General features: G+C 36.7%; 1 protein-coding gene and 1 pseudogene across 1 annotated transcript; both read left to right on the top strand.

The window, feature by feature from the left end:
• Positions 1 to 1,003: 1,003 nt before the first annotated feature.
• Positions 1,004 to 1,894, top strand: LOC143645163 (olfactory receptor 52E2-like; annotated as a pseudogene).
• Positions 1,895 to 5,679: 3,785 nt separating this feature from the next.
• LOC143643539 (olfactory receptor 52K2-like) lies at positions 5,680 to 6,780 on the top strand. The gene is made up of 2 exons (XM_077112156.1): positions 5,680 to 5,855; positions 6,012 to 6,780. Exons 1-2 carry the CDS (start codon positions 5,680 to 5,682, stop codon positions 6,778 to 6,780), a joined length of 945 nt encoding a protein of 314 aa, XP_076968271.1.
• Positions 6,781 to 17,461: the final 10,681 nt, after the last annotated feature.

Here is a 17,461-nt window from a genome sequence, read left to right as displayed (position 1 = left end):
AGCTTTAAAGAACAGAAGGATTCTTAAATTACTACAAGGTATTTGGTTGTAGAGAAACCTTCCATTTCCCCCTTTTGAAATAAATGCCATTACTATGAAATAAATGGCATTATAAAGGGCTTGCAATGAGATTTAGATTTTTTAAAATGTGGCAAGATTTAGGATTATTATCTACAGTACATTTAGCACCAAGTTAATTGATGCAAAATTAGGTGTTCATAAAAAAAATAAAATAAATTAGGTGTTTGTGAGAAAGTGCTGGTAGAAGAAAATAGAGAAGATTTAGGTTCTTCTCAAGATAATTGTTCATATAATGGAGTTTTTTCTATAAAGGCAGGAAAGAAAGTGAAGTCGTGAGAAAGCTGTTAATTTGGAGAAACTTACCTTATCTTCCATGGCTTTATTCCTTGCCTACTAAGTTTCAGAAACACTGATCTTCTTCTCCTTCCTTATTGTTATTGCTTTGTAACAATTTTTCTTGCTACTTTCACTTCCAAGAAAGTATTCTTCAGGCTCTGAACATTTTAAACACCATTATTCAGGTATCAGTTTAAAAGTGACTTTCTCACCACACAATACAAAGTCCACACATACTATTCACTATTAAGGTCCTATAATCTGTTTTAATTTTTCTTGTAGAGTATGACTTCCTGAGAATATCTGACCGATCAATTTCTTTATCCCAATTTCCTGACATGGTCAATTTCACATTAATTGCTCAATAAATACTTGTTGAATTATGTGCAATTAGGAGTTTAGAGGGACCATTTTTTGGCAATGGTAACTGATATAGTAACATTAATTTGATATATTTTTTTAATATTTTCCAATTTGGCCTTGGAAAATTAAAGAAAACTATTTAAGAGTTTGAATTGTTTTTAACAACAGAAAGTGAAAGGACCTTCTGAACCAGGCTTCCGTGGTTTTCAGCATCTGATTTGCTCACATTAACTTAGCAACTTTGCCTTCAGAATTACCAGTACAAACAAAAAGGATAAGCATGATGCTACCTCTCAACACTTCCCAACCTTCTCCTGCCACCTTCTCTCTGATGGGCATCCCAGGTCTGGAGCACCTGCATGTCTGGATCGGGATTCCCTTCTGCTCCATGTACGTGGTGGCTGTGGTGGGGAATGTGACCATCCTGGCCGTGGTGAGGACTGAGCGCAGCCTCCACGAGTCCATGTTCCTCTTTCTGTGCATGCTGTCAGTCACTGACCTGGTCCTCTCCACGTCTACACTGCCCCGCATGCTGTGTCTGTTCTGGCTTGGAGCCCACGACATTGCCTTTGATGCTTGCCTGGCCCAAATGTTCTTCATCCACAGTTTTACTGCTATGTATCGATTGATGGCCATGTGTCGCCCTCTCCGCCATGCTACCATTCTCACCCACACTCACATCAGCATAAAGGGTATAGTTGTGGAGATTCTGGTTGTGGTTTTGTTTTCTCCACATCCTATCTGCTCAGTTTCCTTTCTGTAGAATACGAATTATAAAGGCACAAATAGGTCACAAAGCTTTGTAGTCTCAGTATAGATTCAGTCATTAGCTCATCTGATGCTATTCTCATTGCTATATCCTGCACCTTCATTCTCTGCTCCATATTCCACCTGCCATCTTTAAAAGCTAGCTTTAGAGCTTTGGGCATAGGTGGCTCTTTCATCTGATTTATTCTTGTCTTCTACTCTGTAGCTGGTTTTTCCATTTTCATTAACTGTTTTGGGAAAAAATGTGTCTACTTACATTCATATTTTTATTGCAAATATGTACCTTGTGGTGCCTCCTTTCCTTAACCCTATTGTATATGGAACAAGGACTAAAAAAATACAGGAACATGTTCTTGGGGCTGCAAATAGTGTAAAGATAAATGGACATAAAAGTGATGGGATATAGGGAAAATATCTGTTTTTGCTCCCCCATGTTGAATTGCATTATCACTTAAAAATTCAGTTAGATATCATATATCTATGTATATTTCCAGAATTATAACTTAACAGGAAGTATCAGTTTTTTCATTTAGGGTATCTTAGAGAATACAATCTTAATCTCCTTCTCCTTATTTTTTGGAGGATGATTACAAATAGGGAGTGAACAGAAAGAGATGGGAGAAAAGTTAACTAGAAAAACAGAATTCTTTGGTGAACCAAATGCTTGCCAAATAATATAATGTATGAGTTCAATTGCCAAGTTGGCTTAGAGAGAGAGGCCACATCTGAGCAGCAAAAGAAGTTCTCTGGGGGTTACCCTTAGGCGTAAGCATAATTAGGCTTGATGAACATATGTAATTGGGATTTTACTGAACAGGTGATAAAGTTTGACCTGTCCTCAAATTGAATCATATTATGGCCTTATTAATTATCAGGTAATAGGTATTTATATTATATACAAATAATAAAACAAAACATAAATTAATGTAAATGCTCCAATTTTGGTTGTTAGGACTGCTCACATTTCTAGAGCAATTTTTTAAATGTGGGGTTTATTTGATAAAGTAGGGCAACATTCTGGATTCTACTGACTGGTACAGAGAATATGAATTCAGTTTCATAACTAGTAAAAGCTATCAAATTAACAGGCCACTCTATACTTTGAGTCTCCCCCATTGACTAGGTGACATGGAACTCAATATCAAGACAGATGACCCAAAGTCTCTTAAAGTCAAATTCACTCCCTTTTTATGATGCTGATATCAATCAAGGACTAGACCCCATCTTTAATTTCTTTTCCTCATTTGTCACTAGTTATCCCAGTTATCCATTTCCCATATTTGTTTTGGAATTTTATCTAAGATCCACGGTCTGTTTCTTTTGGTGGAAGCCATCTGCCAAATGGATTTTTGACTTTTGTGCAATGAAAATTCCCTCTCCTTGCTTATTTGTCCTAGAAACTCACACTCAGTTCAGCACACAAAAACTAATATCTCTGCAATCACAGCTATGAAGCCCATCATTCAACTATACGAACATGTGATGTTTTCTGTTTTGGATACCTAGATGCATTTGGTACTAATCTCTTAACATCTGGAACTCAGAATCAGGAGTGATCATGAAGGGTATATTAATGAGATTTGTGTGTGGTAGGTTTGAAGTTCCTGCAGGAAAGTAAATTGTATAAGTCCTGTAGAAGAAAGATCTCAGATAAGGTAGGCACACAGGATCCCTATATTATTGTGAACAGCAACTGTGTAAGTCAGAATCTAATTAGGAAACTGAAAACACTTCAGTTTTTAATACATGGGGGTTTTAATGCAATCAATTCTTTATACATGGAATAGAATTGATGATAAGACAGACTTTTGACAGTGAAATCACCCAGAGATTAGAAACAGCAGGAAATCATGTCAACTTAGGCCAGTGAAACAGAGAGAGTTGCAAGAATTTTTATCAAACATCAGAGGTGTGAGTCAACCAGTGGTAGCTTGGACCATGGACATCCCCTTTGGCAGAATCTGGAACCATAGAGAAGAGGTAGCTGGACAGACAGAGAGAATGAGAGAAAGAAAGGGAGACAGAGAGAAGAGGGGAGAGGGAAGGAGAGAGATGTAGAGAGAGGAAGAGAGGGGCAGGGAGAGGGAGAGAAGCGGAGAGGGAGTGAGGAAGAGAGAGAGAGAATGGCTTTTCCTTTCTCTTTCCTAATATTCTACTAGAGTATTCCATTAATTGATCCCGGAAGGAAATCAGATGTATTGTGATCCTGAAAAACATAGTCTGCAAAATTCATCCCTTGGTCAACACATAGAAGAGGAGAATGTGGAGATACATCCATTCAGATCTGAAGGAAAACAGATCTAAGCTTGGCCTAACAGCCCAACCAAAACACAAGTAATGTGTTGATCAAACAAAGAAGCTTCAGCGATTTGAGGAATAGGAACCTGACTAGCAAATGTCCTGGAGCTTTAAGAATTTTTCAGAACCAAGTCTGGTTCAAGATAAGTTACTTAAGAATATGTGAGGGCATGTGGCCCTCACATGGGCTCATCCCAATTAATTCATACACTCTTCCCTTCACAATGTCCTCTATTTTGTCACCTCTCTTTGCATCTATTGCAAACAAGCATTTTCTCTATGGCACTATTTTTTTTAAGTCCAAGAGATGCAATAAACCAGGTATCACAAGAGATCTAGAATTCGGAGGCCATCTCTTTTTGGTTTCTAAGCATATAGCTCAGGTGGCACAGGTGTCACAAAGACTGAACCCATTCAAGAGACCAAAGTATACTTGAAGAGACTGGTAGAGTTTAGTGCAAGTGTTTATAACCAGACAGCATCTTCATGAGAGACTGTACATAAGAATTTTCTTGTGGGCTTCTGGTCTCCTGGGGAAAAAAGTGTAAGGGGACCAGTTGCAGTTATAGTCAACCTTCAGATGAGCCTTATGATATGCAATAAGACAATCATCTGCAAAGGTAAGAAGCCAAGTTATAGACAGGAGTATTGTGGTTGAGGTGAGACATGTGGAGACTCTATCTCAAATGCTTAGTAATGAAGGCTTAAGCTTTGTGGTTGCCTGAAAGATGGTTCAACCTCTTAATTTTACAAAAACTAAATGTAGAAGTATATTAACTAAATGTTTAAAGTAAGATGTACATATTGGTCATAAGTATCACCATATATGTAAGACCCAGGAGTAAATCCTGGTGCCCAATGGTCAAAATCTTATTTTTCTTCCTCTGCCTAGTATTATCCTCACTAAAAGGATGCCTCATGTTGCATAAGCTCATGGTGTACTAAAATTTAAAGCAAAAATTATTCATTAATTTCAAATTTCCTTTGGTTAAGATGCTTTTCTAGATTATCTCTTCACACATTCAAAGGTACATTTCTGATAATCTGATATTTATGAGCCATGAGGTGCATATAAATAATTGTGCGGGAAGCAAAATTCAAACATGTTTTGTTTGACTTTGATAAATTCATTATTCCCCTTTTGAAAGATTCTGTTTGAACATTATAGAATAGCACAAGTCTCTAATAACCTGAATACCCATGTTTTCAAAACTTAGTGACACTATTTGATTGTACTTCATAAAAATGGTGATTTCTTGCCATTCAGTTTAGCTGATTTCAAGTAAATAATGATATTTTCTTTGTTAACTCTATTTCACATAGTATTTTCCCCATCTTTCTTCATTCTGCTCTTTCAGTTAATTGACTCAATTGGTCATCAGTATTTTCCAAGTCTTGACAGTATATCTGTAAGTTCCATTATTAGGAAGGGACAAGAGAGATTGAATATACACATGGTTAATCTTCTCCTTGATGAGTCGCTTTTAGATTTTTTACTTGCTCAGATGGCTGAGCAAGTAAATGAAAATTATATCTCCATATTCTTAAATGCACCAACTACTACCTATAGAATACTTAAAAATGCATCTAAGTGCATCAAACCAGCTGAGAAGCAACACTTCCTGAAAAAAAAAAAGTGAAAGATTTTACTTAAAGATGTAAGATTTGGTTGCCATTTCAGGGTACTTATTTATTAACTTTTCTTATCTGAAAAAGCACAGTCCCATAAATTTAATGCACTAAAAGAGAGTTTTAGAAAGAAAATCATTCCCTGACCTATGTTATTTGGTTGTGAACATCTCTTTTGACCCATAATATTGATGCACCTTTGAGATTCACACATTTATGACTTTTGCATTTGGACAGAATTATGGAATATCTATTGTTTGTATGATGCTGGCTTTCACCTGGACCAGTCTTCAACCTGCCATCTTCCTGTTGCTTGGCATTCCAGGGTTGGAGACTTCCCACATCTGGATATCCATCCCTTTCTGCCTTGTCTACCTGATGTCACTGATGGGAAATGTTGCCTTTTTATTAATAATCAAGACAGATCCAAAACTACATGAACCTATGTACCTCTTTTTTTTTGTTTTGTTGTTTTTTTTTTTTTTTGGTTTTTTTTGGTTTTTTTTTTTTTTAACATGGGCAGGCACCAGGAATCGAACCCGGGTCCTCGGGCATGGCAGGCAAGCACTCTTACCTGCTGAGCCACCGTGGCCCGTGCCTATGTACCTCTTTTTATGCGTGCTGTCTGTGACTGATTTGATGCTCACTTCTTCCACACTTCCCAAGATACTCAGCCTCTTCTGGTTCAATGATAGAGAGATCTACTTTGAAGCCTGCCTCACTCAAATATACCTTATTCATTCTCTGTCTACTATGGAATCTGGATTTATCTTGGCCATGGCTTTTGACCGATATGTGGCCATCTGCCATCCCCTAAGGCATTCCATTATCTTGACACCTGCAGTGGTTTTACGGTTTGGTTTGGCCATTGTTTTCAGAGGAGCTGTACTCCTCAGTCCGCACCCCTTCTTACTGAGGTGGCTTTCCTACTGCAGAACTAATGTCATCTCTCATACCTACTGTGAATTCATGGCCCTGATAAAGCTGACTTGTGCTGAGACCAAGATTCGTAGAGCCTACAACCTAATTGTGGCCTTCCTGACAGGGGGCTTGGACTTCATATTGATTATCTGTTCTTATGTCCTTATCTTTCTTACCGTCTTCAATCTCCCATCCAAGGCTGCCCGCCTTAAGACCTTAAGAACCTGTGTCTCTCATGTATGGGTCATCTTGGTGTTTTATACACCAGCGTATTTCTCCTTTCTCACTCATAGATTTGGCCGTCACATTTCTCCACATATCCACATTTTTGTAGCCAATATATATCTTCTTATTCCACCCATGATGAATCCCATTATTTATGGTATTAAAAATAAAAGAATCAGGGAGGGGTTCTTTAAATTCTTAACAATCAAACGTGTTTAAGTTTGGCAGGATTTGTGATTCCCAGGGTCATCCACAAAGAGAAGAGTTTTATTAAACCAGGAGAAATTTAAAATATATCAGTATTACCTTAGAGTGGAAAACTTTTCAGTTACAGTTCAGATTCAGATAGTTCAGGAAGGCATGGGATATTTACCCCTGTATATTGCTTTCTCAACCAAGCATTTAGTACTGACTTTGAAACTTATTATACCATGACGAATTTAGAGCGATAGTGTAATCATAATCATTCTTTGCTGGCTGTGCAGATTATAACTCCTTAATTCATGAGTTTCAGATTGTATATTATAACTCATTTATAAAATTTTCACCAAAGACTTCATCTTTAAAGATCCAGCATTTGTTGTCAAGTCACTATCAGTTAATGGTTAGTGAAATGAGAGCCAGAAATATTGGAAATTAAAATACATTTTTGCATTTTCTTAATTAAACAGTAATGCATGTGAGTTGTCAACTAATATACAAGTATTAAGACAAAGTTAAAATTAAATTTGAATTTTTCCTACTCCACCACCTGGCAATCTTCAAAAGTAAGCATCATAAATAAAGACTTACCATGTGGCTTTTACCATATACTTGAATTCCTATGATTTCTTTTTAAATTTTTCATATATTGTTTTATGTTGTTGATCACATAGATGAGATTACACTGTATTCTCAGTTTAAGCAGTTTATTTTCTTAATAATGATATACCTTAAGTTTTTCATATTGGTTTATTGCACATCATTTCATTTCTTGGAATGATTATAATCTATAAAGGATATATTGTATTTTATTAAAAATGCTCTATTGATTTAAATGTAAATAGTTTCCAATTTCTGATGCCAGCAATTCTATGGCATACATTCTATTGCATGTGTCTGGTTTCTCTATTTCTGGAATTCAGATTAAATTCCTAGAAAAGAAGTTGTTGAGCCAAGAGATAGGTATCATTTAAATATTGCTATATTTTGCAACTTTGTTTCCAAATTAGTACAGCAATTGTATTTCCCCCAAAAGGGAAATGGAAGACCTGTCTGCATATTCCTTTGTCATCAATGTATACTATTATAACATACAATATTTCTATAATTTTGCCAGTCTGTTACATAAAAATTAGAGCAATCATTTTTAATTTCCCACCTTTTGCTGTTTTCTTTTGATATAATTACATTTTATTAATTTTATGTGAGCTCTGTGTAGTAAAGAAGTGATCTTAGGGTCTACTGAAAGTCCATTTTTTATTTTAACATACAAGTGAAACTCATTTATTATAAACTTTTTTTTTTTTGCATAGGTAGACACTAGGAATTGAACCCAGGTCTCCCGCATGTCATGTGAATACTCTGCCTGCTGGGCCACTGTGGCCCGCCCTGTATACTTTTAAATGTGTAAAGCTTTGCTTTTATGTAATCCTTTTTTCCTTATAAGATCTTTAAACTACAATTCTGTTATGTGCTATACCCTATGAAACATTTTCAAATGCTAGATATAGCTATTGAAGACATCATAAAAAAAATAATAAGAAAAGAATAAAGAATAAATTGCATATTAAAATGTAAGTGAAAATGAGAATTTAAAAATTTATTTAACAAATCTGGTTAATTTAAAATTTGTATTCCTAGACCTACCAAAATAGGTTCTCTCCCAGATGGAAAAATATTTTATTAGTTCATCGTGTCATGCAAATAATAGGTAAGCCTACCTAATCCTATTTCATGGGTTAGCAAGAAACTATGCCTTTTCACCAAGTAAAGGATGGGGAAAATAAATTTTCCTTAGAAAATCTGCAATCACAAGCCCAACTTAATGTGCATACTAACATAAATTTAAATGTGGATGATTAAAGAAGCATCCAGTTATATATTTATTTAACTGAAATTTGTTTTGAAACGGAAATGTTCCCTCTTGCATTTGAAGCAATTGCAAAACTTTTTTGGAGGAATTCATCTTATGTTTGTTCTTAATGAATTAGAAAAAAATAATTTATAACCAAATTAAGTAGCTCAATGAAGAAAAATTTGGAAAAAAAATAATTTATAACCAAATTAAGTAGCTCAGCAAGTAAGAAAACATAGCACCATGAGCAATAACCAAGCAAAAATTTAAACATCAAAACTCATAAACAATTTAAATACTGTAATTATCAGACACAAAAGAGAAATGAACTCTTCTTATTGCTGGATAACCTGGGAAAGATCTACAGGAAGTATGAAACTAAAAAATTAACCACCTATTCTAAATTTTAAATAAAATCCTTTAATCATGAATGGTTATTGGATTTTATTAATTTTTTCCCTGCATATATTAAGGGGGTCATATGGTTTTCTCCTTTTTATTATATTCACTATCAAAGTTAAACCAAACTTGCATCAGTGGAATTAACCAAACTTGAGTTTGGTTTTCTTCTCTCTCCCTAAGAGCTATGGCTTCTTAGGCAGTTCCTTACGCTCAGTTGACTGAGGAAGAGAAAACTCAGCCTGATTTACAGATGGTTCTGCATGATATGCAGGTAACACCTGAAAGTGGATAGCTGCAGCTCTACAACCCCATTCAGGGATGTCCTTAAAGGATGGTGGTGAGAGAAAATCCCCCCAGTTGGCAGAACTTTGAGCAATTTACCTGTTTGTTCATTTTACTTGGAAGGAGAACTGGCCAGAGGTGTGTTTGTATACTGACTCATGGGCTGTTGCTAATGGTTAGGCTGGATCGTCAGGGATTTGGAAGGAGCATGAGTAGAAAATTGGTGACAAAGAGGTCTGGGGAAGAGGATAGACCTTTCTGAGTGGGCAAAAAACTAGAAGATGTTTGTGTCACATGTGAATGTTCACCAGAGGGTGACTTCAACAGAGGAAGGTATTTATAATCTAGCAGATAAGATGATCTGCCCTGGCCTTTTTGGTAGAGCCACGTGAAAGCCAGCAGCCATGTTCACTGTGTGCCCTTCCAGCTGAGAGAGAAACGTTTCATTGGTCTTCTTGAACCAAGGTTGGATTGTATGATGTGCAAATAAAACTGCTTAAAATGAAGAGAAATACAAGTGCTGGAGAAAATGTGGGGAAAGACATGCACCGATTCACTGTAGATAATGCTGCAGTGAGCAGGGTTGTACTCCCCAAAGGATCACCCTTTTAAAATATTTTTATTGAGAAATCTGATGGACTTCTGGAGAAGATGGCGGCTTAGTAAGACGCGCGGGTCTTAGTTCTTCCTCCAGAAAAGCAACTAAAGAAACAGAAACAATACGAAACAGCTCCCGGAGTCATGACAGAGACCAAAAAGACAGCGTACCCCATTCTGGAACGGCTGAACGGGCAGGGAGAATCCGCTGCGGTGAGATACCCGAGGGGCACACGTTTTCCCGGCCAGGGCGGCTGGCGACTGGGGTCCCCTCCACACACGTGGCTCCCCGGTCTGACTGGGAACATTGGTTAGCGGGGCCCTCCCGTCACGCTTGGCGTCTCGGGCCAGCTGGGCAATTTGGACCAGCACTCCCCCAAGCCATGGCCAGCGACCCCCGCCTCCATGCACGGTTTCCCGGCCCGACTGCCCCGCAGACAAACGACCGCCACAAGCGCCACCTACTGGGCAGGAAAAGAAAAACAGAGCCCAGAGATTCCACAGAAAAACCTTTCAACTAGCTGGGTTCCACACCCAGGGAAATCTGATCAAATGCCCAGACACCAGCAGAAAATAATGGATGATGCTCGGAAAATTGAAGATATGGCCCAGTCAAAGGAACAAACCAATAGTTCAAATGAGATACAGGAGCTGAGACAACTAATGCTGAATATACGAACAGAAATGGAAAAACTCTTCAAAAACCAAATCAGTAAATTGAGGGAGGACATGAAGAAAACATGGGCTGAACAAAAAGAAGAAATAGAAAATCTGAAAAAACAAATCACAGAACTTGTGGGAGTGAAGGACAAAGAAGAAAAAATGGAAAAAACAATGGATACCTACAATGGTAGATCTAAAGAGACAGAAGCTACAATTAGTGAACTGGAGGATGGAACATCTGAATTCCAAAAAGAAACAGAAACTATAGGGAAAAGAATGGAAAAACTTGAGCAGGGAATCAGGGAACTGAATGACAATATGAAGCGCACAAATATACGTGTTGTGGGTGTCCCAGAAGGAGAAGAGAAGGGAAAAGGAGGAGAAAAACTAATGGAAGAAATTATCACTGAAAATTTCCCAACTCTTATGAAAGACCTAAAATTACAGATCCAAGAAGTGCAGCACACCCCAAAGAGATTAGACCCAAATAGGCATTCTCCAAGAAAATTACTAGTTAGAATGTCAGAGGTCAAAGAGAAAGAGAGGATCTTGAAAGCAGCGAGAGAAAAACAATCTGTCACATACAAGGGAAACCCAATAAGACTATGTGTAGATTTCTCAGCAGAAACCATGGAACCTAGAAGACAGTGGGATGATATATTTAAATTACTAAAAGAGAAAAACTGCCAACCAAGACTCCTATATCCAGCAAAATTGTCCTTCAAAAATGAAAGAGAAATTAAAACATTTATAGACAAAAAGTCACTGAGAGAATTTGTGACCAAGAGACCAGCTCTGCAAGAAATACTAAAGGGAGCACTAGAGTCAGATACGAAAAGACAGAAGAGAGAGGTATGGAGTAAAGTGTAGAAAGAAGGAAAATCAGATATGGTATATATAATACAAAAGCCAAAATGGTAGAGGAAAATATTATCCAAAAAGTAATAACAATAAAAGTTAATAGACTGAATTTCCCAATCAAAAGACATAGAATGGCATAATGGATTACGACCCAGCAATACCACTGCTAGGTATCTACTCAAAGGACTTAAGGGCAAAGACACAGACGGACATTTGCACACCAGTGTTTATAGCAGCATTATCTACAATTGCAAAGAGATGGAAACAGCCAAAATGTCCATCAACAGACGAGTGGCTAAACAAACTGTGGCGTATACCTACAATGGAATATTATGCAGCTTTAAGACAGACTAAACTTATGAAGCATGTAATAGCATGGATGAACCTAGAGAACATTATGCTTAGTGAGTCTAGCCCAAAGCTAAAGGACAAATACTGTATGGTCCCACTGATGTGAACCGACATTCGAGAATCAGCTTGGAATATATCATTGGTAACAGAGACCAGCAGGAGTTAGAAACAGGGTAAGATAATGGGTAATTGGAGCTGAAGGGATACAGACTGTGCAACAGGACTAGATACAAAAACTCAAAAATGGACAGCACAATAATACCTAAGTGTAATATAACTAGGTTGGAACACTGAATGAAGCTGCACCTAAAATAAAAAAATAAAAAAAAAAAAAAGATGATCTGCCCTGTAGATACAAGTCATCCTCTTTCTCAGCCATTCCTGCCATGGCCCAATGGGCTCATGAACAAAGTGTGCATAGTGGTAGGGATGGAGGCTATTCGTGGGCTCAGCAGCATGACTTTCTACTCACCGAGGCTGACCTAACAATGACTACTGCTGAGTGTCCAATCTTCCAGCAGCAGAGACCCAAACTCAGTCTCTGATATGACACCATTCTCCAAGGTGATAAGCCAACTACATGGTGACAGGTTGATTGTATTGGATCACTTCCATCATGGAAGGAGCAGCAATTTGTTCAAACTATAACAGACACGTACTACAGATATGGGTTTGCATTCCCTGCATGCAATGCTTCTGCAAAAAACTACCATACAAGTACTTACAGAATGTGTTATCCACCATCATGGTATTCCACAGAGCATTGCCTCTTGCAAAGGAACCCATGTCACAGCCAATGCAGTACACGGATGGGTACATGCTCATGGAATTCTCTGGTTTTACCATGTTCCCCATTATACAGAGGAATGAGTTGGTTTGATAGAATGGTGGACTGGCCTTTTGAAGACCCAATTACAGTACCAACTAGGTGGCAGTACTTTTCAGGACTCGGGAAATGTTCTGCAGAAGGCTGTGTATGCTCTGAATCAGCATCCACTCCATGGTGCTGTTTCTCCCATAACCAGGATTCACAGGTCCAGCAATCAAGGAGTGGAAATGGGAGTGGCACCACTCACTATCACCCCTAGTGGTTCAATAGGAAAAGTGTTGCCTCCTGTCTCTGAAACCTTAAACTCTGTTGATTCAAATCAGGCCTTAGTTCCAAAAGGCCTCCTTCCAGGAAACACAACAATGATTCCATTGAACTGGAAATTAAAACTGCCACCTGGCCACTTTGGGCTTCTCATGCTGCTGAATCAACAGGCACAAAAGGGGATTACTCTTCTGTCTGGAGTGATTGATCCTGACTATCAAGGGGAAAAAGGACTTCAAGTACACAATGGTGGTAAAGAAGAGTTTTCCTGGAATACAGGAGCGAGCTCTTTTAGGGCTTCTCTTAATCTTATCATGACCTGTGATTAAAGTCAATGGAAAAATACAACAAACCAATCCAAACAAGACTACCAATAGCCCAAAAACTTCAGGAAGGAAGGTCTGGGTCACCCCACCTGGCAAAGAACCAGGGCCAGCTGAAATTCTTGCTGAGGGTAAAGGGAACATGGAATGGACAGCAGAAGAGGGCAGTGATAAATATGAACTATGACCACATCCATTACAGAAATGAGGACTGTGATTGTATGAATATTTCCTCCTTGTTGTGTTATGAGTATGTTTGCACTTGTACATAAGCAAATATCTCATTTTCCTCTTATCATATAACATAAGTTGTATTGTTCTTATTGTAGTAATTATGTTATAGAACATGAAGTTTAAAAGTGAATTTACCTAAGAACTTGCACCCTATTCTGGAGAGATAAAGTGTGTTTCCAGTTATACGCAGGACAGTTAAGTATTGTTAGGTAAAACACATGTCTATTATGTGTCTTAATTAAGCATGTTTCAAGGTGATGTGTATAGCTGCAAGTTTGACAAGGGGTGGACCGTGAAGGTTAGGTTCAGGTGTCGACTTGGTGAAATAACAATGCCCAGTTGTCTGGTCAGGCAAGCACTCACCTGACCATTGCTGTAAGGATATTTCACGGCTAATTGATAAACTGAAAGGCTGGTGTATTAATCTTCAGTCAGTTGATTGCATCTGTGGCTGATTACATCTGTGATCAGCTAAGGTGTGTCTCCCAATCAGTTGGCTTGTAAGGAAGAAGAGAGACACCTTTGCTGCTTCTTCAGCCAATGAGCTTCTTCTGGAGAATTCATCCATATCCTTCATTGCAGCTTCCAGCTTGACAGTCTACCCTACAGATTTTGGCCTCTTCCATTCCCACAGATATATGAGACCCCTTTATAAATCTCACATTTACAGATCTCTCCTGTTTGTTCTGCTTCTCTAGCAAACCCTGACTAACACAATGTATTATTCGTATTAATTATAATTTGATTTGAAAGTATTTTATTTAGGATTTCTGTCCATCTATAAAAATTTGGTTCTCTATACAATTCTAGGCTGATATATAAGCTTTTTGTGATGAGATTATTTTACTGTCTTCTGGAACATATTGTTATTGTTGAGAACTCTGCTTTCAGCAATAATTTATATTCATATTCTTAGTTTCTCTGATTATAATAAATTATCTAGACTTTCTATTAGATTTGCAATTACCATGTGAATATTTTTAATTTCTAGAAATTCTGTCTTTATTGCTATTGTTGTTCATCTTATATTTGCATGTATTTATATAGCTTCAGATTACAGGCTGATTTGCTTGATTGATCATTTTATTTTATCACTATTTCAAACATGTTTATTGTATATTCTGTTTCTGATTATTCTAATATCTGAACTAGCTGACAAATTATAATTACTAGCTTTTTTTTCTACAGACTCTTAGTCAACTGGACTTTGAAAAATATGCTTAATAACTTTTCTTTGAGTTAACATTGACTGAGCTTATCTGACAATCCTAGGCAGCCTGTTTGGATGCTTAGCAGCTCCAAAATGTTTACATGTAATTACAAGGTGATTGGTCATAATAAACCTTAAGAGACTTTAAATTTCTATGTCATGTTCATTATACATATTTGAATATTTTCATTGAATGAGAACAGGTTTATGGTAATAAATACTCAGGAAAAATTGCTAAAGCAAATGTTTTCCAATATTAAAATTTTAGTCCAAACTAATTTAATTTCTGCATCTTTCATCCAAGTCAGGGTTAGATTCATGGAAGGGAGTGCATCATTTCTTTTTTCTTTATTCCTCCTGTCTTTTACACACTTCTTTCATTCAGCATATTAATACTTTCTGCAAGATTAGGTTAAGGGGAAAGAAGACTGAAGAATAAGAAGTAAAATATTATTTTATTCAATGTTCTTTAATCTACCTAAAATTCCCCGTTTTCTAAATGCTGACTAATTTAAGAACAGTGAAGTGAGATGCCCCTTGTCACACAGTATGGGATTTTGAGTATGAACAGTTTAGCAAATCTCATTTCTGGGGAGAAAGAACCTTATTTGCATTTTTTCAGTCATGCTAAATCTTTATGAGTATTTCTCTTAAAAATCCTCTTGAATATTTCACACTTGGAAGAACATTTTCAACCTTTTCTCTATGGAGAAAAGACTAGCAAAGTCAAAGCACATTTCCTATAATACTATAAATTCCCCTCAAGGATTTTCTCAGTAAAACACAAACCTCTTCTATAGGTAGATGTGGGTAAGAGGAATCCATTGTTAAAGAACATAGCATAATATTAAGAGCAGTGACTTCACAAACAGCTGATCTTGGTTCCAATCTTAGCTCGCGCTTCTTCTATGTAACTTTGGTCACATTATATAATATCTATCTTTGTCAGTAAAGAAAACATCATAGTAGTACCTAGTTTATAAAGCTGTGAGAATAAAATGATAGAAAACATGTAAAATCATTTATCTTTGTATGTGTGTATAATAATGGCCCCATGCATTTCATCTATTATCTTATTATTATTATTATGTAAATAATAATATGTATGCCTGCTTGTTCATGGCATGTTCTTTTTCAAGCACAAGCAGAGCTGTATCATACACCAGAAGAATTTGGGTGACATGCATGAAATTGTTTAAAATTAATTGAATAGTCTATTTCTTATATATAATTATGACAATGAAAATAAAGCAAAAATATCAGAGAAGGCTTTCCATATTTTGGAATTGTATAAACTCCCATTTAAATTAGAAATAATGACAAATGTAAATGTTTCCCTAAATATAACTTGATTTACATCATATTTTATGTTTTAAATGTTTAGATACAATTTACAAACAGTTTTCATGGAGATATATTCAAATATTTAAATTAGTATGATCCATAACCTAGAAAATTTATTGCTATAATAAAAATATAAAAATACTTAAAAGCAAATTTATAAGAATTTATAAATATATAAATTCATAACTACATTTGAGGTTTATAAAGCCTCTTCTTTTATGTCAAATGAAAATAAATTTTGGAAAAAATATGCAAAAATTTCTTCCTGGATTACTGCAAGCCTTCATCTAATCTTCCTACCCCTTATCATTCTGGGCAGTTGCATCTAGGCTGCATGCCATGATTGTAGGACTCCTGAAATAGAAATGCTTTAGATTTTTAACAGTTTCTATTATAGTTGAAATAAACATTCACATGATAGAAGAACTAGTATTTTAGGTCTCTTTTTCTATATATTTTCACACGGTTGCCTTTCATTTCATTTAGGTCTCAATCAAAAGTTACCTCTTCATAAAGGCTTTTTTTGGCCAAAGAAGGTGATTAGAAATTCCATTAAATGTTAACTTTTTTAGCTTTCTCAATAGCATATAATTTAAACTGTTAATTTTTGGAATCCCCTGAAAAAAAAGATAAGCTTCTTGTAGGGAGAAATGTTTGGTTTTTCACATGATTTTTGTTCTCCTTTCACCTGCATTCCCAAGATGTTGGGTGTCTTATGGTTCAATTATCATGAGTTCAATTTCCACGGCTGCCTCACTCAGATGTTATTCATTCGTGCTGTCTCAGGGGTGGAGTCAGCACTTCTTGTGGCCATAGTACTGGATCAGTATGTGGCAATCTGCAATCCTTTAAGACTTTTATCCATTCTTACAAATGCTGTGGTGGGCCAAGTTGGCATAGTGGCATTTCTATGGGGTGCTGATAATTTCACATCCCTTCCTGGTAAGGAGATGACCATATTACCAGACCAGTATGATACTCCACTCATACTGTGAGCATATGACTGTGGTGATTTGACTTATGTTAATATTTCCATTAATTGTCTTTATAGTTTGGCCATCATTATTTTGATTGTTGAAACTGATGTGACATGCATCTTTCTGTCCTATGTACAGATATTCTGTACTATGTTCAGTTTTCCTTCTAAAGAGGCTAAGTTAAAGACCCTCAGCAGTTGTGGATCCCATGTTTGTGCCATCTTCACCTTCTTCATCCTTGCTCTTTTCTCTTTCCTCACTCAACATTTTAGTAGGCATATTCTACTCCACACCCACATCCTGCTTGTCAACATGTACTTTCTTATGCTGAATCCTATCATCTATGGAGTAAGGACCAAACAGATCCTTTGAATGTGTTATACAGTTACTCATGACTAAAGTCAGTTGAAAGTTTGGGACCCTGTCTTTCTAGTCCTCACCCTCTTAGAATGCTACAAAATAAATTTCTTAGATTTTTATGGTGAGCCAGACCTGGACTTAGTATCT

The sequence above is a fragment of the Tamandua tetradactyla genome, chromosome 8 (assembly GCF_023851605.1).
Source record: "Tamandua tetradactyla isolate mTamTet1 chromosome 8, mTamTet1.pri, whole genome shotgun sequence".
In the NCBI taxonomy this organism is placed as follows: domain Eukaryota; kingdom Metazoa; phylum Chordata; class Mammalia; order Pilosa; family Myrmecophagidae; genus Tamandua; species Tamandua tetradactyla.
Note: the sequence above shows the minus strand (reverse complement) of the source record. Positions and strands in the feature narration are given on the sequence as shown.

Coding starts and splice junctions, on each gene's coding strand:
- LOC143643539 (XM_077112156.1), top strand. CDS start 5,680: ATGCTGGCTTTCACCTGGACCAGTCTTCAACCTGCCATCTTCCTGTTG. Junction 5,856..6,011: donor ACAGATCCAAAACTACATGA/ACCTATGTACCT, acceptor ACCGTGGCCCGT/GCCTATGTACCTCTTTTTAT.